The sequence below is a fragment of the Orycteropus afer genome, unplaced genomic scaffold (genome assembly GCF_000298275.1).
Source record: "Orycteropus afer afer isolate SDZICR_OR568_19922 unplaced genomic scaffold, OryAfe1.0 scaffold00071, whole genome shotgun sequence".
Taxonomy (NCBI): Eukaryota; Metazoa; Chordata; class Mammalia; order Tubulidentata; family Orycteropodidae; genus Orycteropus; species Orycteropus afer.
Genome location: NW_006921658.1, coordinates 1,361,677 through 1,388,435, shown reverse-complemented (window position 1 = coordinate 1,388,435; position 26,759 = coordinate 1,361,677). Strand labels below are relative to the sequence as shown.

General features: G+C 35.3%; 1 protein-coding gene across 1 annotated transcript in view; it reads left to right on the top strand.

Moving 5' to 3' along the window:
- Positions 1 to 26,759, top strand: part of ANK2 (ankyrin 2) — a 372,922-nt gene that overhangs the window by 283,573 nt on the left and 62,590 nt on the right. The window contains exons 26-34 of the mRNA XM_042780930.1: positions 1,291 to 1,393; positions 2,000 to 2,103; positions 7,634 to 7,669; positions 15,192 to 15,416; positions 16,932 to 17,030; positions 18,013 to 18,167; positions 20,793 to 21,004; positions 21,314 to 21,518; positions 23,901 to 23,997. Of these exons, the coding sequence (XP_042636864.1) occupies positions 1,291 to 1,393; positions 2,000 to 2,103; positions 7,634 to 7,669; positions 15,192 to 15,416; positions 16,932 to 17,030; positions 18,013 to 18,167; positions 20,793 to 21,004; positions 21,314 to 21,518; positions 23,901 to 23,997 (1,236 nt within the window). The remainder of the gene's footprint in view (positions 1 to 1,290; positions 1,394 to 1,999; positions 2,104 to 7,633; positions 7,670 to 15,191; positions 15,417 to 16,931; positions 17,031 to 18,012; positions 18,168 to 20,792; positions 21,005 to 21,313; positions 21,519 to 23,900; positions 23,998 to 26,759) is intronic.

Genomic DNA, 26,759 nt, shown 5'->3' with positions numbered 1-26,759 from the left:
AGACTTCGTCTCACCTATTTTGGTCATGTTGTCAGAAGGGACCATTCCCTGGAGAAGGATGTCATGCTTGGTAGGGTGGAGGGTCACCGAAAGAGGGGGAGGCCTTCAAAAAGATGAATTGACACGGTGGCTGCGATGATGGACTCAAGTATAGCAGGGATTGTGGGGCTGGTGCGGGATCGGGCAGTGTTTCATTCTGCTGTGCATGGGGTCACTATGAGTCGGAAACGACTTGACGGCACTTAACAACAACAACAACAACATAGTTTATTTAAGATATCAATATGTTATTGATTGTGCAAATTGATTAAGAATGAAATTGTATCTATGAGAATATCAAATTATACCCAACACATTCAAGTAGATTAGTGAGAACTTGGAAATTTGGATTTAGCAAAAATCTAAGGCACTGATTCTTAAAGCCTAAATCCCATTTTGAAGCCAAAGATCATTTTTGATTAGTGTCCAATGGCAATTTGTTTATTTGTTGGCAGTTGTGTCTGTGTTCTGGGCTGGTGCTTAGAAACCATTTTTTGTGCTTTTGCATCTCATTGCCACAGCAACAAGCATTCTTTGATTCTTCACTCACCACACACAGGACATGAAAAGGGCACAGTGCTCTTCTTTGAAATAATAGCATTGTTGGAGACACCAGAGACAAACAAGAGGAACTCCACTTCCGCAGGAAGCATGCATCTGGCCACAGTTCATTTCACACTGTATCTTCCAGGGGAATACAGCAACATTCAGTCATTCAGTTTGGAGAGGAGAAATAAGAGTCATGTAGAAAGAATGGAAAAGAATGAGCAAAAATGAAACCTATGCTTTCATTTTGTTCTCTCTGAGAACAGTCTACATTTGCCCTAATATTTTTCTTAATTACAGGGAGATTAGCATTTAACACAGATTTAAGCAATCTATACTGGAATTATTTCCTGTGTGAATTTCTTGTGCTGGCAGTAAGCAAGCTACAGTTGCTGATGGCAAACATTTCTGGGAAGAACATGAATCAGATTAGCAGTATCAAATTTTAACTTCTGGATTCCCTTGTGTCTTTGCCATTGAGTGGTAGGAACCAGTGAAAAGATGTGTTAGTTTAGCTATTGGATAGAGGTAGGGCAACACAGAGACCTGTGTTTCCTTCTCCCACGGTTGCAATTATTTCCCCCTGGAAGTTGCACTGTAGCTAATAGCACGCTTTTTTCACTCTCCTGCTCGGCTCATCATTTCATCCTCCCAACCCTACCACTGCTGTTGGTATTTGACCATGGCCTCCTGCCAACCTACCAGCCTTCGATCCTTCAGTTCCGACAGGTCTCACACCTTGAGCCATGCCTCCTACCTGAGGGACAGTGCCATGATCGATGACACAGTTGTGATCCCCAGTCACCAGGTACGTGATTTGTTTTGCCTCATGTGTCTGCTTTATAAAGAGCCTTTTAACATTACATGATGCAGTATTGGTCCAGAGAACATTTTTAATTCAGTTGACTAGCTAAAATAAGAGATTTGAAGGTTTTTCTAAAACATAAGCATTTTTCACTAGATTTTTTGGTGAGCAGAGTTTGAGCAAATTTACTGCTTATTTCTTCAACCATATTGAATTTTTCTATGGAGACTATTATAAAAATCCCTATTGAATGAAAAGTTGAGGTAGGATGCATCTAAAGTATAAGATGAATGGTACAGGTTAAAATACATCTCTCAATATTTAAAATTGCTAACTATTAGAAAAACTCAGAGTCAAGTTTGTAATGTATTAATTATAGATACGATTTTATCATTTTTGACTGGATATAGGGTTGTATATCAATAATATAATTTTAATGGACATGTATTATAAAGATTCTTTTTAAATGAATCAGTCTTACGTCATATTTTCAAATACAAGTTTTTCCAGATAATACCACGTTCCTGTAATATTACTTTTTAGATTTCATTATATGCTACTTTATTTGAAAGAAAGCATTTTATTAAATCCAGTGTTCTTTGTGTTTAGGTGTCAACTCTAGCCAAGGAGGCAGAAAGGAATTCTTATCGTCTAAGCTGGGGCACTGAGAACTTAGACAACGTGGCTCTTTCTTCCAGCCCTATTCATTCAGGGTAAGTAAATCAATATTATGTATCCAGATCAAGAGGAAAAAGAGATGAGAGTGAAAATAACAGCTTTGTCCAGTATCTTTAGCTGATGACTAGCTTGCAATGGAGGTGACTTTTCTTTAAACTTGTAAATAACATTGCTTCATCCAAACAAGCTAGAAAAAAGGGTTGAATTCAGCCTAGAAAAAGCTAATGTGTAAAAATAACTGGTAGAATTGAGTCATACAGGTTTCTTCTTACCAGAATTTACCAGTAGCCTCCATGGTGTTCATAGGATATTTTTGAGACACTTAAAGAGATGAGCAGGATCATTTACTTTTGAGAAAGTTTCTATTTTCTAAGATTGATTCTTTTTAATACTCTTTTCCTCATTAAATATTTATTCTTTGAACTAAATACTTTATCTATTTCAATGCTGCTTATTTAACAGAAGCTTTATTTATACAAATTTATAGAGGAATTCAAATATAAAGTAAGAATATAAATAAAAAGGAAAATTTAAATGTAACCCATCATCCATAAAGTATATATTCCACTATTAAAGGAATGTGAATCATTAAAAAGTAGAGCTTTCAGTTAAATAACTTAAACCACACTCAAAGTTGTCCTTAAGGTGTACAAATTCAATTATATGAAATAGAAATGTCTTACAGTGTTTTAAATTGTAGACCTTCACAATTTGTTTCTTACTTATATTTTGGTAGTTTGAAGTAATACAGTATTATAATAAGCATACATTAAATTCCATATTTCATGTAGAGTTATCACTTTTTCTTAAAATTCCACCCACATTTTACCTAATTAAATTCAATGCTTTGGTTTAAATAATTGTCCCAAATTCCTTTTCTATAATCCTGAGAACTATTTTGAGTAATGAAACTTACCTTGTTTTTATAATTCCAATATATTTCTCCTTTCAGGAAACCATTCTGAGATATTATAGTTAAAATTTTTAGACTTATTATCTAATCTACAAATAAAGGTTCATAGATTATAATTTAATTATACAGATATTGAAAAATAATCATAATACTCTTTTCTTCATTAAATAACTAAAAACTAATTCCTTATGCAAAAGTTACTCAGGGGAATGAGGAACCAAATTCAACCACCTTCATATTTACTCATATATTTTTAAATATAAAATGGAATTATTGCAAAATCTCAAAGTGATAAATTATTTTTTAAATAACATTTTATTTTGCTACTGAATTTGTCAGCAATGATGATTAAGAAGAAAAAGAGTCATGGACCTAGAATATTCAAGGATAAAAATAGATAAGAAGATAGAAATCGACCATAATGAAGTATTGAAAATCCATATCCAGCCTACAAAGTGACAGGATTATTTTAGGGAAAATGTAATTTAAATAGGAATAACTGAATTTGCAAGAGTTAAAATATTGTACTAGTTATTCAATTGTCAAAAGAAATTATTTGCTTCAGAAAAGGGATTTCTTAAAGGAGTTCTGTAAATTATTGAAGGATATTGAAATACTCAGTTTAAGAACATCAGTAAAACCAAAAACCAAACTCACTGCCATCAAGTCTATTTGACTCATAGTGATCCCTCGTTGGGTTTCCGAGGTGGTATCTCTATGGAAGTAGATTTCCCAATCTTCCTTCCGAGGAGGGGCTGGTAGGTTTGAAACACCAGCCTTCTGGTTAGTAGTCAAATGCCATAGGCATTATGCCACCAGAGCTCCCAAGAACATCAATATATAGGCAAATTGTGTAAAACAAGATACATCTGTACATAATCTTATGGTTGATTACTTATGATGAACCAAGAAAATCCAGTGGTTAAATTAATCAATTAAGATAAGTATCTTTTAAACATTGGTCTCTAATCAACTCTTTTTTCTGATAATTTCAAACATGACACTGATGATAAATAATTCTCAACTTTGACTAAACTTTAGAATCACTTGGGCATTAAAAAAAAAAAATTACTGATGCCTAGGCCCCACCCTGGGAGCTCTGGTAGCATAGTGCCTAAGACACTTGACTGCTAACCAGAAGGCTGGAGGTTCAAACCCACCAGCCACTCCTTGGAAGGAAGATGGGACAGTCTACTTCCATAGTGATACTGCCTTGGAAACCCAAGGAGGGGTCGCTATGAGTTGGGTCCGACTCCACGGTACATAACAACAACAACAGGCCCCACCCCAGACCAATCACATCCGAAATTATGTTGGTGAGGCCTGGATATTGGCAGTCTACAAGAGCCAATAGCCCAGATTTTTAAATAAATTGTTAAGAGTTTACTTAACGAAGCTTTGATTATTGGTAAGAGCTAGGTTATAAACATATACCTATTTCCCTCAAATGTTTTTTCTCTTTTCCACTCACTTACATATTAATTCTTTATATATTTGTCAAATTCTATTAAATAGCAGACATTATAACAAGTACTAAAGGAAACAGATAAATAAGACCTATTGTTTTTGTTAGTCTCTCCCTTTAAGAAGTATAACTGTGTGTTATTATTTGAAGTTGGATGATACTCTATCTGTGGAACACAGATTAACATAATGGTACAGAGCATGCTTTGGAGTGACGCCAGTCAGAATTCAGAACCTGGCCCTAACACTCAGCAGGTGACACTAAGCAAGTTATGTAAAATATCTAAGCTTCAGTTTACTTCTCTGTAAGATGAGTATCATATTTTTTATCCCACATGAAAGCCCTGAGTATTAAATAAACATTTTAGATAATTAGCATTTTGCTTAGAAAGAGTAAATGCTCAGTAGGTGACTGCTATTCAGATTTATGTAATCCCGATACACATCTTCCACAAATACCAAATTAGGTAAACACAATATATTCTGAAAACTCTAAGTGATGATACTAAGAAAAAAAAAAGGAAGCTCATTGCCATCGAGTTGATTTGATTCATAGTGACCCCTCCTTGGGTTTCTGAGGTGGTATCTTTTAAGGAGTGGCTGGTTGGTTTGAACTGCCAGCCTTCTGGGTAGTAGTCAAATGCCTTAGGCACTACATCACCAGAGCTCCCACAATGGCAATATCTGATTTATAGTTATTTTTATCAGATAATTTTATCACTATCATCGCTCTACAATGAACAAACACTGCAACAGATGACTCTTACAGGATGTGTGGTTACCTCTGAAAAGTCAGTGATTCTAAGTTTCATGATATTAAAAAGCTGCCATGATACTAATGCATATAAGCAGTAGTCTTCACACTACATCACGTAACAATGACTTTTTGGTTATTTATTCGTTGTACACCAAATGCTTGAGTAAGAGTTTTATCAATTTTTTTGAGGAACTCAGTTTTTTTGTAATTTTGTAATGAGAGAATTCTTAACCTACTTCTTAAAATTCTGCCCAGCTACCACTGCTGCCATTCCAAAAGGGATCACAATAGGAGGTCCTCGATAGAATGGGAGCAAAATGTGGAAAAAACTCAAAATCATGAAAAAGATCAGGTTTATGGTCTGATAGAGACTGGTGGAACCCCTGAGACTATGGCCTTTAGACACCCTTCAGTGATTTCAACTGAACTCACCCCTTGGCTCAACTTTCAGCCAAACAATAGACAGGTTTACAACATTAACAATAAAACTAGTGAGATATGCACTCATTAGAAGAACCAATGATACAAGACCAAAAGGGCAGCATTTGCACAGGGATAAAGCTCGGAAGGCAGAAAGAGTTAGGAAAGACAGATGAAGATAAATGATAAAAACAGGGAGGAAGTGGGAAAAGTGCTGTTACATTGTGGAGATTGAGATCAACATCATGATACCAAATATGTATAAATAGTTGAATGGAAAACCAGTTTCCTCTGTGAACTTCCACCCAAATCACAATAAATAATGATAATAATACTAAAATGAGTTTTGATAGAAAGGATAGCAAGGCTCACTTTTTTTTATGCCAGTGCAACTAATTTGTGTGCATACTATTCTATGAGATTCCACAAAAGGATAAAAGAGTTTCTAACAGTAGTAGTCCTGGTGACTTTATTTTACTTCTACTTTAAATTTCCAGCGACTACTGTCCATGACTACAGAAGAATAGGTGTTGACGACTAAAAAAATTTGTCCTGCACGATACAGGCAGACAATATCTGGCAAAAGAAAGACTGACAATAATTTTTTTTCCTGTTGCTTATAAGGGGTTGCCTTACTGATTCAAAATGAATCTAACTAATAGTTCTTTCTAGCACACCCAGTTGTGATTATATCAGCATAAGCATGGGAAAGAATTTTAATTTTGCAATTCTTCTTCATTTCCTATGTACATGATGAATTAGCATCTATAAAACAGAATTTTTTGTTGATAGTGAGTTTTGTAATTCATTTTAAATTTTTTTCTTCCAAACATTTTTTTTATTGTTGTAGTTTTATAGTGTTGGATAGATGTTTTCTCACAGCCAAGAGCCAGCAACTAAATGTCATACACATTCAGGACACTGTAATACAAGAAGACCATGAGAGGGTGGTCTTTTAAAATTCTTCCCTTTCATGAAAACATGTTGAGGATATTAGTTTCAAATAGTGGAAACTGATACTTGAAACACAAGGAAGTCAAGGTTGTTTCTCATTTAATAACATAGATGTTTATGTAAACATCTTCAGCAGTTAAATTAGGTGTTCATATATTTCAAACACCCTAGTTTTTTTTAGGTACATGAAAGTAAATTCCTTCGGATGAAGAAAAATGTTTCATAAGTAGCAAAAACAATTCTTTTGTAAGGTGAGATTTCTGGTTCATTACACATGCATACTTTTGTATGCTATCAGATGTTGAAAACAAAAGTATGCCATATAATGCCCTATAACCTATTGCTGCTGAGTCAGCTCCAACTCAAGACAACCTTGTGTATAAGTCTTTAAAAAGAACAGACTGATAGGTATAAGAGAAATGAAAGGACGGAGGATTGTCAAGTGGGATTAGAGAATACGACCCATGATGAGAATAGCAATCTCCAAGGCAGAGAATGAAAGTCTCGGAAAAAAGGACTACAACTTTGTTTTCATAGTTTTTTTTTTTCATTGCTACTTATTCTGCCTTAAAGTTTATGCTACTGTTTGTCATTGAAGCTGAAAGTGTGCCTTTTCTGTTTGCATTCCTTCTGTGATAGCCCAAAAGAGCATCACCATTATTTTGAAAGTTTAAAAAGTGTGAGTGAAAAGTCTTCAAGTCAAAACTTTGTTCATCAAATCAGAGAACTTGCAATTCTACTTTTTTTGGAGCTTCTTGCATACTTAGACTTTGTGAAGTGCTCCCACAAGCCAGTGTTAAAGAAAGCAAGAAATTCTTATCCAATGATTTTATAATATTCCCAGTTCCCTAAACTGAGAGTTGCCACAAAACCCCTGTCCTTGCTCTTCTCCCAGGAGTCGCATAGAGCTATGTTTCATTTGTACTCCCATCTTTTTTTCAGCGAATATTGTATTGGTATATAAATAATATATCATTTGAAAGTCACTTCTGATTTCCTTCTTTGTATTTCACTTTATCCATTCCTTCTCTCTGCTAAAGTATCTATTCTGTTGCAGCCGTGCCTCTCCATGTTTTGATCGTGACAACAGCAGGTGAACTTCTGCATAATTCCTTCTCTGAACATGTTACCTATTTCTCTCCCTCTTTCACCATTTCCTGCTTTCACCATGCCTCAGGATGCTTTAGTGTGAAGATACTTAGCCAAAAAGATAAAGAGATTTATGTTCTCCAAATCTCATTGCCAAATTCCCCTTTCTCTATGGTGAAGGGAAAGTTGGTATTTATTATTTCATTGAAAATTAGGTAAGATTGTACTATAATTAATGTAGACCTACTTAGAAAGCCTTTCTTGGACATGAGTCTCCACATCTCATCTTTTTTTTGTGAGAAAAAAATGCTACCTAGAGCTGAAAAAAAAAAAGTATTCCCAGCAGTTTTGCATATTGGTTGAGCTATTTTAAAGTTTTACAAAGGTTATGATTTTAAGTGGTGCTTAGTTATTTTTTTAACTATATTCTAGGTGAGCCAAAGGCTGGAATGTTATTAATAGTGCATATCATTGCTACTACTGGTTTAAATGCAACCTTTTGATATTTTGAAAATTGTGCTATAGGATGACTCTCTAGTCACTTTTCCATAAATACTCATTACTCTATGTTATTTAGGTAAAGTTATTTTTAAAGCTTGCTGTCAGACTTCTGATTATAGGTTTTTATTACATAGTCATCTATCACAATACTACAAATTATCACTCTATATACAAAACACTTCTATATACTCATTTTTGGAAACTTTTCTATCCATCTTTTCATTTTTTTTCCCAAACACATACCAAATATTATATCTCTAGACATAAGTATAGTGATCAATAAAGAACTGATGATTTTAATGAATTTGAAACATATTTTCAAAGCCATTTTACATCAGTTTTTCAGTTTATTGAATTTGGAGCACTTGGAGGGGTAAAGGAGATTATAAAGAAAGCTCTTGAGGTAGTTTTCTCACAGAATATCAGAAATCAGATTTAATTTGAGGCCCTCTAGCTATATGGACCACTGAAGCACCCTGAGGGATTTTTTTTTCCCTATTCTTTCACGCAACAACTAACTCTGAATGCAGTAATCTCCTTCCTATACCACCCCATGGTCCTGAATGAATTAAAAATAAAGCTAAAAATTAGAAACTTTTTTGGTGGAGGATGTAGTCCTGAAAAGACTGGACTCACTGTTTTCCTCAGCCTCCTCTGAAGCATGTACCTGTTTAGCTAACCGAATTGTAGGCAAGTCATCTGCATAATAATAATGGGTTGCTTTTGCTTTTATTCTTTTTAAATTGTGATAACATTGCATCTCACAATTTAGAAAATTTCAGTAAGAATTTCTACTTTGCATGATTGCTGAATTTTATTTGAAGATTAATATAAAATGTAATTAATACAGTGTGTTAATGTGATATCTTTTTGTCTGTACAGTCTTAAGTCAATGTTTAGTGCATTGTGTGTGCACATTTCCTGCAAACAGCTCTTGGACTATGTGTCCATACAGCAAAAGCAATAAGTATCTTGAGATAATAGTTTATTTTCCAATTAGGAATTCTTCCTGAGCTTCTGAAGTACAACATTTAAGTAAACTTTTTAACCTTAAAGTTGCATATAGAGTTTTAACACTGGAAGGCACTTTGTAGATTTTTTTAACAAAGTCTCTCATATTCTGGATGAGAGAACTGAAACTTACAAATGCTAAGCGATTTGCCTGAGGTTACAACAGTATTCAAGACAGGGTTTAACTAGTCCATGGAAAGAGCTTGGGCCGCGTGCTGCATTACCTTGTGCTCTCTGTTAATAGTCTTTTTATATCTTTTTTTTTAATAGTAACATTCACAAGCTAATAAAAACTCTATAATTGAATGAAACTGCCAAGCACAGTTCCTGGCTCATAGTAGGTACTCAATAAATGTTAGTTTTTCTCTCTCTTGTTTTAATGTGATGTATTATATTATTTTGCTGTACTATAATTTTGTAAGACAAACAAAAGATAAAATCATTTGTATGTAAGAAAAGGAAGTAGAAGGGAACAAACGTTTGTTGAGTACTACATGCTTACTTAATTATTTTTTAATTCTTCCTTAACCTTCACTGGTCATGTGATTATCCACCTTTGACAACCAAGATTGGTCTCAAAGCTCCAAATGCAAAAATAAGCTTCAATCCATATACCATCTCTTCTGTATCTTTTTGTCACTTAAAAACAACAAAAAGATACATATTTAGTTACATCTTTTTGTTGTTGTTAAGTGACATCTGTTGAGTTGGTTCCAACTCATAGCCACTCTATGTACAACAGAACAAAGCACTGGCCCCAAAAAACCAAAACCAAAGTCACTGCCATCGAGTTGTTTTTGGCTCATAGTGACCCCTCCTTGGGTTTCTGAGGCAGTATCTCTATGGAAGTAGATTGCCCAGTCTTCCTTCCAAGGAGTGGCTAATGGGTTTGAACCGCCAGCCTTCTGGTTAGGAGTCAAATGCCTTAGTCACTATGCCACTAGAGCTCCCACTGCCCAGTTCTGCTCAATCCTTCAATCATTGCTATGTTTGAGCCCATTGTTGTAGTCATTGTGTCAATCCACCTCCTTGAGATCTTCCTCTTTTTGGCTGGCCTTCTACTTTACCAAGCATGATGTCCTTCTCTGGGGACTGATCTCTCCTGATAACGTATCCAAAGTACGTGAGATGAAGCCTCACCATCCTTGCTTTTAAGGAACAAGAAGCTGTACTTCCCCATGACAGACTTCTTCATTCTTCTGGTAGTACATTGTATATTTAATATTCTTTGCCAACATTATAATTAAAATGCATAATTCTTCTGCAGTCTTCCAACTTTTTCATGCATAAGAGGTGAGTCAGGCAGGCACGCTTTAGTCTTCAGAGTGACATCTTTGCTTTTAATCACTTGAAAGAAGTCTTTTGCAGCAGATTTGCCCAATGCAGTATATTGTTTGATTTCTTGATTGCTTCATCCATGGGTGTTGATTGTGGATCTAAGTAAAATGAAACCTTTGACAACTTTAATTTTTTCTCCAGTTATCATGATGTTGCTTATTGACCATTTGTGAGGGTTTTTGTTTTCTTTATGATGTGGTATAATCCATACTGAAGACTGTAGTGTCCGATCTTCATCAGTAAGTGCTTCAGGTCGTCTTTGTTGTCAGCAAGCAAGGCTGTGCCATCTGCATATTTACTTCAGTTCTTTTAATCTCCAAATATTTGCAGATATAACTTTATCCTACTTTTAGTCTACTGACAATATGAGAAAATTATTTTTACTAAATGAGCTATGTTATGTGAATTTATTCATCTTATGATTCACAGCTTTCACTTTTCCTGTGATATATAAAGGTAGATGGCTCCTTGCAATTTATGTTTTCTTTTTTGAAATTGTTTTATGCATCCCAGAATAACTATCCAATAATTCTGCTACCTTCGCAAATAATGGCACTTTTTGATATGCTAATATTTTTAATAAAAAAAAGCACAAGTGCTTGTTCAATTTTATATTATAAACTATTGAGATTTAACTGAATAGCAGTTTACTTTTATCTGATAGGCTTTTCATTTGCACCTAGGTTATAGATAATAATTATAGATAATAGACTTGAGTCATTATTGTTTCATTCCCTATTATTTGAAGAAAATATTATTTTTTAGTACATAATTGGGTAAATTTATTTTTCATTAGTTATTCATTCTGCAATTACATTATTTGAGTCTAATTTGTTTATATCATTTTCTAGGAAGATTTATAAACAGTTGTTATTCATTTTGATAATCAATACTTAGCTTTCTTTAGTGTCTTCATGTCTTTTTTTTTAAGCTCTTTCTGTTTCTCTCTCTGTCTCCTCTCTCCTCTCCTCCCACTCTTACTGTTCCCTCTGTCTTTTCTCTTTCTCTCTTCCTCCTCCCTGTCTGCCATGTTTCTATGTTTTGAAGTTGTGAGGTACTATCATGCTATGTAAGGTTATATGCTTATAAATTAGGTCTCATCTCTTTCCCTCAATAATCTGAGACAATTATTAACTTGTACACATTCTAAAGAATATATCTTCACTAGAGAGTATCACTTTTTCTTAGTCTGCACCATTTCCTTTCATTATTTGATAAAAACACCGTCTTATTTGTCTGGAATTTTAGTTGTCCTTTTCTCTGAATTATACGTATTATGAGCTTATTTTTTCCAATTTGCTTTGAGCTTTGGTGCAAAGCTCAAGTATTATTTTTCAGATCTATATCGACATATTGTAAGCAAGATTGGGCAATCTACTTCCATAAAAATTTACTGCCTTGGAAACCCAGTGGGGGGGTGCCATGACTCAGAATCAACCCGATGGCAGTGGGTTTGGATTTGGTTTGGTTTTTACTTAGAGACACTTATAGGTAAATTTACCTACTTGAAGAATCAGTCTTTATTTTTATTTTTATTTGCCGGGCTTTGGTCTTTCTTCATATACTTTTCTCTACTAATAAAATAGTTTGTTTTGGTAGATTCAAACTCTTGGTTTTATTCAGTCCTATTCTCTATTAGATCTCTCTAAAAGGCAATAAATATATATAAATCCCTTATTTTGGGGTTTAATAGGCCTATAAGAGAGTATTTAACATTAATCAGGATGATCCTTCTCCATTGTTTTCCTATTTAATGAGCTGAAACATCCAAGTTTAGTGATTTGAAGGACTGACCAGAATGATTTTTCAGAAATGAGAAAATTAAATTAGTTCCTATTGCAGCCTTCTTCTTTCCTTGTTAGACACAAATACATATATGTCCTCACAACTTTTCCCTTTCCTTCCTTCCTTTATTCAACAATTATTTATTGAGTACCTACCATGTGTTCCACACTGTGCTAGACACTGAGGGACACAGGAGAAAACATGGAGAACATGGCCACTTTATGGCACTTATATGATACCATATGTGGTTATAACTTATTTTTCATTGACCAGAAAAGTAATCGGTTCCAAGCAATGATGAAGCCATCATGTGGTATCTGAGACTTGGACTGTGAGCTTCCTGAAAGTAGCAACCGTGTCTTTACTTTCTGTATCCTCAGTTCCTAGCAGAGCACCTGGTACTTAGTAGGAGGACAATAGACATTGTATGAAAAAAAGCTCAGAAATGCAAATCATGGAGCAAGTGGGAGCAAAAAGAGGATATAAAAAGGAGTAGCTAAGATACAAAATCAGGGAAGTAATCAAACATGTGGTTGCTTAGACATCTTTACAGAGTAGTTACTTTAATTCTCTCTTTAGATAATGTTCCCCTAGAAAGTAGTCTACATGGTTTTCTAGATGGAGATATGCTATTATATAGGCCATAAGCCATCACTAGGATAAATACAGAAGAAATGTAATAGTATAAAACATGAATATGGAAAGACTTTAAATACTTTCAAAAGATACAGAAAGTATTGAGGATTGATAATATCAAACAGAGATAGTACAATAATTCTTTGCTAGTTTATGAGTCTCTATTCTGTTCAGCAGTGGAGATAGTAAGTACAGATGACAAAATCAGAGAAAGTATTAACCTTAATCATATATGAACCAAAAACATTGCAATGAATTTGGAAGTAGCACTTGTTGAAACTTAGGTAGCTTCTTCCTATTTTTTAAAACAAAATTTAATGTAAATATAGGCAAATAGAAATAATAAAATGGAAAGAAACCATTGATATCCATTGAGAAGCTTTACCTGTTCTTTCATTCTTATAAGCAATGACACCTCAAAAAAATCAAACAGAAAAGAAATTAGTCAAGAATCCATACTGGAAGACTAGTAATAAGAAAAGCAGCTCACATTTTCTCGTTGTATTTTAAAGACCAGAAATATTGACACTTCAGGACTGACCTGTTGACTTCATAATTTTTGCCCATACAAAAAACAGAGTGCTGGCAAAGAATAGCAGGTTTAGGCTGGCCCCTGCATGTGGGAAAGACTGTGACGCCTCTTCTTGTTGCCTCTTTCTGCATGATGTGCTTCAGACAGACAGTCTGGGCTCCTTTGCATCCATTTTTATTACTAGCAATAGGCTTTCTGTTTAAGAGCATGGTGAATGAATTCTGTGTTCTACAATGAAGATGATGCTGTTTTTTTCTTCGTTTATCTGAAAAATAACATAAATGTATTGTGTTTCTGTCCCATAATTTAGTCTGACAAAATGCCTTTCAAATGTTGTCATCTGTGCAGTATCTAGATGTAGTGAATCTGATAGCATTCTGTTCTGGTTACACTATCAGTAGATACATAATACACCTATCTTTTGTTTCTGTTTTGGTTTAAAGATCTTGCAACAGCAATCAACACTAGGCAAGACAGTGATGTATTTTGTGTAAGGGTATACACACTGTATGTTTGTGTCTTTGTGTATGTGTGCCCCCAAATTAAATTGCCTGGGTTAACTTTTGCTCCTTGACAAAGTGAGTGTGCAAGAGTGCCTAACAAAGTGACAGGGTCTCAAACTGAGCTGCATCCAGATCTATGAAAACCAGCCAGAGGGAGACAACTTCAAAGTTAAAAAAAATATTTTCTCTTTGTACACTTAAAACGAGCAAACCAAATCACGGTGGTTGACAGTTTTCCTTTTTAAGAACAACTAGCTTGGCAGAAAAAGCAAAAGTAGTAGTGATGCATTTACTTTTCTGAATTACTAGCTATGATTTTCCACATTTACTATATTTGGAGAAAATCACAATGCACAGATAGTCGCCATCAACATGAGCCAAGGGATCCCCACCTGGAATTTCACATCAAAGCATAGAGTAGGGAGGACTCATAATCTTGCTCTTCACACACTCCATCTTCCTTCGAAGTAGAAGAGGACAGCAGAGAGATTCTTACTTAAGTAGTGAACAAGTACATTTCAACGGGCAAATTGGTTCTATTCAAAACAGTTAATTGTTTTGCTTTCCTCTCCCTTTAGGATGCATTCAATTAAAAACCTGCATCCTGGGTAAGATAATGTTGGATCAGGATGCATATGTATGGATTTGACCTTTAGAGAAGGCCTATGAATCTTGCTTTTTAAAAAAGAAAGTCATAGAAGTATATTACAATAAGTTGACAAGATGTAATTATGAAAAGTAGTTGAATTAACTTAGAAAAGCTTTAACTTGGTCTTTATCCTCTGCTCTGTCCTTATTTCAGCATGTGTATTTTTTAGGATAAGCATATAAGGAAGCAGAGGAGTTTGCCTTTTTAGCAAAAGAAAAATTTCCAGTGCACTTTATATGATTTCTTTCCACTTTCTAAATCAATTGCACATATTTTACATTTATAGTTTACAATTAATGTTACTATTTTCAACAAAAATAGTGAAATTCTTCTTTGGTTACAGAACAAAATGACACAAAAACTCACTTACCACCACAAAACATAAACATAGAGATCAGAGTAAACTAACTTTAAAAAACAACTTTTTTTTTTCTTTTGCCATCTTGCATATAAGTACAAAAGAGATATTCTGAGAACAATGTGTTGTAGGGAAAAATTAACTTGAAGAAAGCTTATTTTTTCTGGCCCGTGATATTTCAAAACACATCTAATCTTCTTTTTTCATTTTTAGCTTCCTGGTTAGTTTCATGGTGGATGCCCGAGGTGGTGCTATGCGAGGGTGCAGACACAATGGGCTCCGAATCATTATTCCCCCTCGGAAATGTACCGCCCCAACACGAGTCACCTGCCGACTGGTCAAACGCCATAGACTGGCGACCATGCCTCCAATGGTGGAAGGAGAAGGCCTGGCCAGTCGCCTGATTGAAGTTGGACCTTCTGGTGCTCAGTTCCTTGGGTAAGGGTTTCTGATAAGCCTCCCACTTTGTCACGGATGAGCTTGTGTCCTCTACGTGAAAACTCTAGGATGGAGTGGAAAAAGGTATGTCACACTATTTTGAAGGAAGATTGGCCTCTATGATATTGTTTTTAATTGGAAATAGCACTTCAATCCTTGACTCCACTTACATGCCTCTTATTTTAAGGCATTAATGAGTTAAAACTCCAGGTTGATTATTATTTTTCCCTTTGAATATATACCTCCTAGACTCCCAATAAAAAATAATCTTGATTTAACCAATGGTAGTTTTTTTTTTCCCCCTCTGAGTCTTAAGTGGTAAAGTCCTAAAGAAATAATACTGTACTGTTCCAATACAAATATAAAATCTCATGTAATTATAAAACAGAATCATTATCTTCACTTTAAAAATCAATGTTACTTTATAGTATATCCAAAAATTTAATCTGTGTGATTTTTTTTTTCTGTTATCAAAATTGCTATCTTGTGCCTTACAATTACACTGGCAGTGCATGTAGTTGCAGTTTGCATTAAAACTACAAATTCAAGACTAACTTTCTCTATGCTCATTTTAGCAATTTTGACCGGAAACTAGCATTTCTTCTGTCTGTTTGTACGGCTGCTATTATATTGAGTGGCATCTCAACGTGCCAAGAAATGAATAGCTACCGCTGAGAACTGACAAAAGGATGAAATTGTGGAGGGGACAAGTTTCAAAATGTTTTGAAACAGATCAATTGTCTTTAAGTCTTGTCATTGAGCCTTGATGCTTAAAAACTGAAAGAAACACCTATTAATCAGGAAGTCTTTTACTTTGCCCATGTCATATCAAGGAAAGAATTACTTGCTTTAGAACTCAGGAATGTTCTAAAGCCTTGTAATTTGGAGCAAACTTAGCAGTGTGTTCCAAATTACTTTCACTCCTGAAAGAGGGTGTGTCTGTATTTCCCAATTTTAGAAACCACACCCATGTCCTCCTATCAGACAGGCCAGAGCTTTAGAAGGAGCCTGTGAAGTTCTGGGTTGCATCAGAGAACACTATATGGTTGTAGTAATTCCAATGATTCTTTTCATATTCTGTCCCAGCCCTTGGCCCTTGCCTCATGCTCAGGTACTTGTAGGCTTTCAAATAATCTTCAAATCTGTTGAGGAATATCCATGAAAACATCTAGCCTCTCTATGGAGTCAGAGTTTTTATTATATTCCCAACAGCTTTGTCTTTCCCGGGGAGCATGCGTATATACACATATTTTTCCTTTTTGCCAGGGCCCTGGCGGTGAAACTAAATAGGGACAGATCTGACAGCTGAGAGCTCTCCTTCCACAGATGTGCCTCCATTGTACACTCTGGGCCTTGGTTCCTTGCTCTTTGTGACCAATGGAGGGGGCAGAACCTAACGCAGTGAGAAACCAAAGTTCACCCTGTTGATCAGCTGGTGACATTGGGGTTCTGTGGAAAACCATACCTGAAGCTTACTTATGTTCTTTCTTTCACTGCTGCTTTGGATGTACTCAGTAAACTTCACCTGCCAACGGCTCCTCCCCCACTTAATGAGGGAGAAAGTTTGGTCAGCCGCATCCTTCAGCTGGGGCCTCCTGGAACCAAATTCCTTGGGTAGGAGTGACTTAAAACAAATTGATGGCTGCTGGCCCCCCATTCTTCTCCTTCTTCTACAATATGATTTCTCTTTTTGTCATTGTGCCCATGACATGTCCCTCTCTATGATTTAACTTCTGTATAGCCTATCTTTAGTGGACCATTTCTGACCCTTGTGGTATGTGACTTTTATTTTTGAGTGATGTTTTTATATCTTTTCCCTTAAAGTGCTGTGACCTTCATTTTCGTTTAAGCATGAGATCTGCCTAGTTGTACTACGTGCTAGTTCTGATGTTGTTATGATTAATTTGGAGTCTGTATCAAAGCAACCTGGACTCAAAAATCAAAAGCCTCTGTACATTTTGAGAGTGAATGTAATCTGAAAAAAACAGGACAGTGCATGTGCTAGATCCTGAATATAATAGGCATTGGACACATTTGGGCTGTCTGCTAAGATGATCAATTAGGGTCACACTGTGTACACATGCCTATTGTTTCCTTGAATGACGAAATACAAAGAAAAACTATGAGTGCATGACTTTTTAGTTCACAAGTAGCCAACTTTTCTAACATCTCCTCATTGACAACACATCAAATGATGCAACGTATAAGCCATTTCTCTTCTTAAACCATTTTGTCATGTTGCACCTTGTAGAAAATGTAGAAGATTGGCACACACCATTGATATGCATGCACATTTCTTTTGGTTAAATGTGTTATATTTACATTTATCAAAGGAGAAGTTCCAGAATGCCACACGCACTCACAGGGAAACATCACTTAGCTTAAGGTAGCAGCATGTACCCGAGGAGGGGCACCCTGAAGTGTAGTGCTACTCTGCAACCATGTGCTAACCAGTGAGCTCTGGAGAATGGCCCACTCTGTCCCTGTCCCCAGAAAGGAAAGAACTCCAGGTCACTTTGTAACAGACAGGGTGAAGGTGCTTGTCTTGATGTTGCTTAGCTCTTATCACACTAAATGTTCTGCATTGCTATGTCAGGCCTGTGATTGTGGAGATCCCGCATTTCGCGGCTCTTCGAGGGAAGGAGAGAGAGCTGGTGGTCCTGCGCAGTGAGAATGGGGACAGCTGGAAAGAGCATTACTGTGAATACACAGAAGACGAGTTGAATGAAATCCTCAATGGCATGGATGAAGGTACTTTAAGGGCATTGTTTTAAAAATCTCAAAACTGGAAGCATAAAAATGACTTTGACTAAATTTCTTGCTTATGACTTAGGGATGTGTGTGTCCCTCTGTGTGTGCTTGTGTATGTGTGTGTATGTGTCCCTTGCATTCTTTTACCACAGCAAGCATTCAGTTATTTTCCAGTGGTGATAAAGTGAAATGCATGATACAGTCGCTTCATCTCAGTTCTGTTACATTCAGGAAAATAAAATCCTTCAAGATAACAAACATCTATCTCATTTTAATAAGGAGATATAACATGTCTCCATTTTTAGTGTGAACTTTTTCAAACAAAAATGCCTACCTTGAAAACTTAGATATTTAAAATATTGACACAAAGCACTAGGCTTTTCTACTGAAAAACTTACATATTACCCATAACTGATACATAGTAGGTTAGCAAAATTTATTTCAAAATTGCTGTTATTAAGGAGAAGGAAAATTAAATTAATCCAAATATCTATCTATAACTTAAACAGAGAGTTAATTGAGGTTGAATTTCATACATATACATGAATTTGTCATTGAAGGTATCAGTTTTCCATTAGGGCTTTATCTCTCTCTAACTCCCAAATCTACATTGGCCCATTAAGCCACCTTACAGATTGAAATATTTCCATTTCCCTAGAAGAAAGTAGCTCATTCTTAGGCCTCCAAAGATTTGCACGGTGAAAAGGCTCTTGTCTAATACTATGAGCCAAGTTCCATTTTCAGAATGACAAAAATAGGGCAAGCTCTTTGCCTGAGCACCTAGTGAGTTTTAGAGAGAACTAGACATTCAAGGGTAAGTGTAACGATTTAGCAGTCTTCCGGGAATACTCACAGTGGCCATTCAAGTGTGACTTACCATGCCTAGTAAAGAATAGCCTGACATCAGTTCCTTTAACATGTCTTTCTACATTTTATTGAGTTCTGAATAAGAATAGATGCCAGGCTTAGTTTATCCATGTTGTTGTTGTTGTTGTTATGTGCCGTCGAGTCAGACCTGACTCATAGCGACCCCTCCTTGGTTTCCGAGGTGGTATCACTACAGAAGTAGATTGCCCAACCTTCCTTCCGAGGAGTGGCTGGTGGGTTTGAACCGCCAGCCTTCTGGTTAGCAGTCAAGTGCCTAGGCACTATGCTACCAGAGCTGTTTCTAATTCTCAGAACCGTTTCTTCTGCCAACATTTAAGTTTAGGATATTTTCCTCTCAGATCCTTACCTGTTACTGCCACAGGTATGAGGATTAGCATCTTACCCTTGGATGAGGACCTATTCTTGTACTTTCTGTGTATGTAAAAAGTTCATTTTTAAACAAAAAATTAGATTTGTGTATTTTGTTTGTATGATTGGAAGTATATTCTAATTCTTTAATATGCATATGCTATCATTTGCCAGTACATCAGTCTTCAATAATTTATCATCATATCCTAGAACTTCTGGCTTCTACTACCAAGTTATCCCCAATAGTCAAGAAAAACATAGTTACTGTTCCTGCCTCTAAAATAAGTTGCAAATGATTTCTAAGAATGAACAACAATCCATAATTCCATAGAATGTCAGTGATCAACAAAGTTCAAATTCCTTACATTTAAAATGACTACAGTTTTTTATATTGCCCTATATACCTACAGTAATGCACTTTATAAAGTGCTTATGATCCCATCCTTTTGATGGTGGATGACTGGTAAGTTACCAGTTCCAGGGAAATATGGAAACCCTGAGTTTATATTCACTGATATTTTTTCATATCCACAGTTACTATGTTGGGCAACCAGCAAACTGGAACAAACACACAGATACAAATCTTACCCTTCCAAGAAAAATTTTTGTATTCCTGAATAATTCCCCTGGAAACCAAAAGGACCATATTACTTCCTAAAAACCACAATAACTGGTCTTTGAGCTATCTTTGAAATTTGCAAAGAAAAGGAGCCCTTTTCATCACATGAACTAAGAATAGTTGATTTTCTTTCCAGGTTTGTCCTCAAACTTCCTCATTTACAAAGTCATCCCTGCAACACAAAAACTAGATGCATTTGTTTTACAGTGTTCTGGAAAGCCCTGGAAAGTGCTAGTGTTCAGTAATAAAGAAAAAGTGCAAGCAAAATCTGACAGGTCTTACAAGATTGCTTTTTGCTGTTGCTGTTTTAGTTTTTATTGTGATAAATATATATGGAATAAAACATTTACCATTTCAACATTCTTCACATGGACAATTCAATGATATTAATTATGTGTATTGTATTGTTCAACCATTACTGTTATATGTATCTACAGTTTCCTATCACCCTTAACAGAAGCTAAGTAAGCATCCCCTAAGCGATGAACCACCTTTTCTCTCCCCTTACCCACCCTTGGTAAGCCACAGATAAACTTCAATCCCATATACTTGGCTATTCTAGAAATTTCATACAAGTGGAATCAAGCAATATTTGTCCTTTTGTGTGCTTTTGTACATATAAGATAGCTTGCTTTCTTAAAAAAAAAAAAAAAAAAGAGTTCTTCTGCCATATCTGTTGACTATTCACTATGCCAATGAAGTTAAAGTTTGCTAGAATGCTTTCAGAAGGAAACCCTTGCTATATGAAGATGGGTCATTTTTTGTCTCAGTGCTGGATAGCCCAGAAGACCTAGAAAAGAAACGAATTTGCCGCATCATCACCCGTGACTTCCCACAGTACTTTGCAGTGGTGTCTCGCATCAAACAAGACAGCAACCTGATTGGCCCAGAAGGAGGTGTGCTGAGTAGCACAGTGGTACCCCAGGTGCAGGCTGTCTTCCCAGAGGGGGCACTAACCAAGCGGATCCGTGTAGGCTTACAGGTACGCCAGTGTTGGAAGTGTTTATCTTAACATAAATTTTATTCCAGTAATTGATATTCAGCTTTTAAAGTGAACTATTGTTGTGGTAGCAGGATCAAATTTTTCATGGCTGAGCAAAAACTGCCATCAGCGATCATAGTTCTTATAAAGTTTTATATGAGTATTTAGTAACAGTACTAACCTTATACTCTTCATTTTTGAAATCCAGCAAAGTGACTTGTGAGATAAAAAGAAATGTATTGAGTAAGATATTTGACATAGCACATCATGATACATGGTATAATTTAATATTTGTCTTTCTTTGCAAAGGCTCAACCTATGCACAGTGAACTAGTTAAGAAGATCTTAGGCAACAAAGCTACCTTCAGCCCTATAGTCACTTTGGAACCTAGAAGAAGAAAGTTTCACAAACCAATTACCATGACTATTCCTGTCCCCAAAGCTGCAAGTGATGTCATGTTGAATGGTTTTGGGGGCGATGCACCAACCTTAAGATTACTATGCAGTATAACAGGTGAGTCACAAATAGCTATGTTACTATAAGATTCTGAAAGAAGAAACTTAAATCATGGGAGATATTAAATAACATGTATTACAAGATACCTGCAGAGATATTGGCATTAATTCCAGAATTTATGAATTCTAATTAACTAGAGAAGCATAAGATGAAAGGAAATGAACTAATGTTTATGATATAAAATCTGTATGCCAAACAGATACTTTAGATGCACTGTCTTTTTAATCATCATAGTAACCTTATGAGGAAAGTTTAACCTAATTTTACTATTAAGGAAACTAAGATCAAGAGAAGTCTGTAACTTACTCGAGTTATACCATGAGTATTTGGCGGAGTTGAGATTCAAATCCAAGCACATATACTTCCAAGTCCAAACTTCAAGGCTTCATTGAAGAAACTATCTTCTATCTGTTGAAAATGTAGCTTCTTGAATAATGATACCCAATAAGTTCAAACCAAATTTTTCTGTCAAAAATTTGCCAATGTCTTTGTCCTTGATCTATTGAAGTAACATTAGGAAAAGAAAGATATTTAATAGTTAACTAATTTTTCATTTTTTCAATTGGTAGTTGCAGTAGTTTACAGACTACCAAACTCTAGAAAGCTATTCCCAGAACATTGGTTGTCCCTACACAATACCACCACCACAAATTGTGGGAGGTAAAAAATATACACAAAAAACTCTGCTGTGTTCTAAAGCCACATAATTTAACTGAAATTGTCCCGATTTAATAATAACTAAAGGGCGTGGAATTCAGCAAATATGCTGTTATTGAATGAATCAATAACTACATGGTGTGGGATTCAATAAATGTTCATAGGGTTGTTGATAGGAATAATAACCACCTCTGGTCGCTTTGAAATCCTTAGAATTTTTTTTTTTTTTTTTCATTTTTCCTTTATCCCAGCAGTAATGTTCACCCTGTTTTTGTTCTTTCTTTATAATACTTCCCTCTTACTACTGCATGTTATTTTTGTATTTATGGTAAAGAACCATTGAGGTTTTATCCCATAAGTTTAATAATATGATGACATTTTATAATATACGGACTAAAATGAATACATTTTATACATATAAAATGCTGTCATAAAATGAATACATTCATGTTTGGGGGAAATCACATGGTTCTTTTTATGATCTCTTTCCCATTTGCTCATTTCTTATCACCTGGGTGTCCTTCCCACAGTTTTTGCTCCATGAGTGTATGAACCATTCTACAAGATAAAATGTAGCAGCATTGAAATGAATGAGGTGAGACTGAAAAATATCTATGGTCCACCCCATATTTGTAGATTATCAATGAAGATACTCTGTAGCCTTAGACACAATCTATATTTATTCCAGCCCTTTTCTGTCTTGGGATGAGTTTGTACTAAACAATTCCTTAAATTTATTTATTAATGTTTTTTAAAAATATTCTAAGCAAAGATTTTTTTTTGGATTGTGTGTTGCCATGTTATGAAAATGGGGCAATCTACTTCTGTAGTGATACTGCCTTGAAAACCCAAGGAGGGGTTGCTACGAGTCGGGTACGACTCGACGGCACATAACAACAACACAATAACATTACATATTTCTGTCAGGAATGTATATTTTAAAGGCTTATTAAGTACGTTTCCTGACCTTCCTTACAGAACCAATGACATTCTTTAGGAAACTTTAGAGTTAAGGTTTTTCTTTATCTCAGTGTATATTCCTCCTACAGAACTTTTTAATTGTCTTTTTTTCCTTATGTCAATTTAATTTCTCAGTAGATACAAAAGACAGGTAGTCATTGTAAGTCTTATGGTGATTATTTGCGTACAGAGACCATCTCCTGGCACTCATTTATGTGTTCCTTTAGCCCACAGTATTTATTGTGCTTTTGATATTTTCCAACATCTCTTTTTGCCAGCCTTCAGTTATAAACTGAAGAGAAATACTATTTTGTGAAAATAATTACATATAATATGAAATTCAAGAATAAAAGGATATTTGGATTACTCATGATTTTAACCAAGTATTCAGCTTCTTGGTTGGTCAAAGGATCATTTAAAATAATCAACTGTGTACAATTCAAAATAATCTCAGGATTTAGCAATTATAATGGCTAAACAAAAGCTTCAGAATGTCAGGCAGAGAATGAAACGCCTAGTAATTTGAAACAGTTATTCAAATAACCTCCCTTAAATGCAGTTCCTGGAGAGGCGGAGTCTGCTGTTTGTTTTCAATGTGCCATTTTTAACATGTAGCTTTTAGTCATTTTGTTTTCAATGTGTCATTTTGAGGGGTGGGTGGGGATACACTGGTGAGTACAACTAAAACTGCAAAGACATTATTTTGCAATCCAGAGTCTGGAGTTTTGCCTAATTTTTTTTTCAACAATCATATTTTTTCAGGTGGAACCACCCCTGCTCAGTGGGAAGATATTACAGGAACTACGCCATTAACATTTATCAATGAATGTGTTTCCTTTACAACCAATGTGTCTGCCAGGTATGGTTACGCAGCACAGAAGGGCCCGCTTTGATAGTGCTCCTCTAAATCCTCACCAAAAAAAAGAAAAAAGAAGTATCTTTTTTTGTTTTCATTTTTTCTTATACTATTTGAAAGGGAAAATTTTTTCTTTGATTTTAAGTATCATCTGCATTTGTCTCATATTTTAAAATAGATTTCCCAGCAAATATCCTAATGATATAATACCAGAGTACAGCCAATTAGGTTGAAATCTTTTCAAGAAAAAAAAGTGAGTGTCTGTTTTCACTTTGGGACTCTGACTTTGGCTTTTTAGCAGCCTCCCACTGATTTTTCCAGTCCCAAAGGTCTTAGGCCTGATGCGTTTCCTGCCGTCAAGAAAATAGCTTGAACTACATTTTCCAATAGAATGATAACATAAAACAAAGCCTACCATAAGTTGCTTAAATAGCTTGCAGATTTCAGGGGTTCTTAGGAATCCTAACACATTTAAATAATGGATAATATTGAATATTACTCATTTATGTATTATGCATCTTTAGAAAGCTGAAGCTATGTAATTTTATTTCAAATGTACCCAATAATTGAATTTATTACTATTATCTCATGTTTGTGTGGTTCTTAATAGATTGCTAAGCATGTCACATTTTTTATTTGATAACTACAACTTTACGAATTAAGCAGGACAAGAGACATTTTGCAGATGATAAAATTGAATTTTAGAGTGATTAAAGCTTGAATTCCTGCTCAGAGGAAAAATAAAAGACAAAAATGTGGTACACAGCAATAGCTGGATGTCGTGCAGGTGTTAGTAATTCAGTCATCCGGAAGACTTAGCTATTGAGTCTATGATTCTGTGCTTCAGTGTGCTCTGCCAATTATTCATCTACATTCTAATGTCAGTAAATTCAATAGAGAAAATGTACTAAGAAATTCAGAGGAGGATGTTCGCATTGGAATATTTAGAGGATTTCAGAAAAGTGGTGACTCTTGAGAAATATGTAGAAATCCAATGGGCAAGTAAAAGTGGGGAAGAGAGTTTCATGAACAAAGATGCTGAGATAGAATGCCAAGGTATATTTGAGGTACAAAGAGAATGATCTATGTTGTCTACAATTCAGAAAAAATGCTGAAGTGTTAATTTGACAAGACTGCTTATAGAAGACCTTGTAAAAGAGATCAAGAAGTGAAGATTTATTATGTTGTTGTAATAATAATTTAACTCCCAAGACAGTTGAAAAATGGTAAATAAAAAAGTATAATTGGATCAGTAGAAAGAAAGTAATATTTATTTAATGTGTGCCTAAGGCACCTGACTGCTAACCAGAAGGCTAGTGGTTCAAACCCACCAGCCACTCCTCAGAAAGAAGGTTGGGCAATCTACTTCCGTAGCGATACCACCTCAGAAACCCAAGGAGGGGTCGCTATGAGTTGGGTCCGACTCAACGGCACATAACAAAAACAGCAACAGCCATGAACTAGGAACTAGACACAGAGGGTATAATCAGGGACAAAATCTTTGAATTCAGATAGCCTTACACTCTGGTTTGAAAGTAATAATAGTCATAATATTGTGAAAGAAGTTATGGACCTGATCTATGGCAGTGACAATGGAATGGAGAATTACTAATATGGTTTTATTAGAAATTTAGAAGTAGATTTAGTAATATTTTATAAACAAAAGGATATGAGAGAGAGAGGAGTTCTAGATGAAGTTTTAAGCCATTGGAAGGATCATGAAGCTTTGTACCTTGCTAAGGAATACATAAACTGAATCAGATTTGGGAAGAAAATAGGTAGTTGGGCAACAGTGAAAGTAGCCTTCATTGTTGAATTGTTGAGTGTGAGTTGAGTTTCTTATAAACCAACTACTGATTGTTGTCTTTTAAAACTATTGATAGTGATGCACCGAAGTTAGCATACATGCTCATGAGAGGGGATTTTATTCATCTTTCCCCAACTTCACAGCAATGACATCGTGTTGGTACTTTGAAATCAGCCTTGATGGAAGCATTTATACCATGAAAACTGACAAATGCTACTGAAGTATAGCTTCTTTTCTGGACAACCAATTGTGAAATATTTACCAGCACCCCCACTGAATTTATATGTTGTATAAGATAGGTCATATATTAGTTACAGATTTAAAAGTCAAGACAATGTGTAGGTAAAACTATGGAAATACATTTTTTTTTTCATAAAAAGATACTTTAAAGTGAATAGAGGAGAGGATTCTTCAGCACTGAAAGGCAAATGGAAAATGAAAAGCCAAGGTTCTCTGAAATAGAGGAGAATATGAGTATAGAATATTGCTGTGGAACAGAAATTTTCAAAATGAGGATTAGTTAAGTACTAAATATTGTAAAGACCAAGTAGAATTAGAACTGCAAAGAGGCCATTTGACGCAGCAAGTGGCACATCTTGGTAAACTCTGAGAGAGTAGCTTCAGCAGAATGGAAGGTACCAATAGCTGATGACAGTGAATTGAGAAATAAATACAAATTTGAAACAACAGTGAGTGTTGGATTTTCTTTGAAACAACATGGTGGTGAAAAATAAGACCAATAAATTGAGAACTTAAAAGGAGGAGAAGATGAAAGGTTATGGAAATTTGAGGAATGTCTGAAGACTATGAAAAATGAGTCAAGGGAAGGAGAAAGATCACTGATAGAGAAAAATTTTCAAGCAAGAATTCCAGTCTAAGATCTGTACCTCACACCACACACAAAAACGAACTCCAGATGGATCAAAGACTTAAATGTGAAACCTAGAACTATACAGTT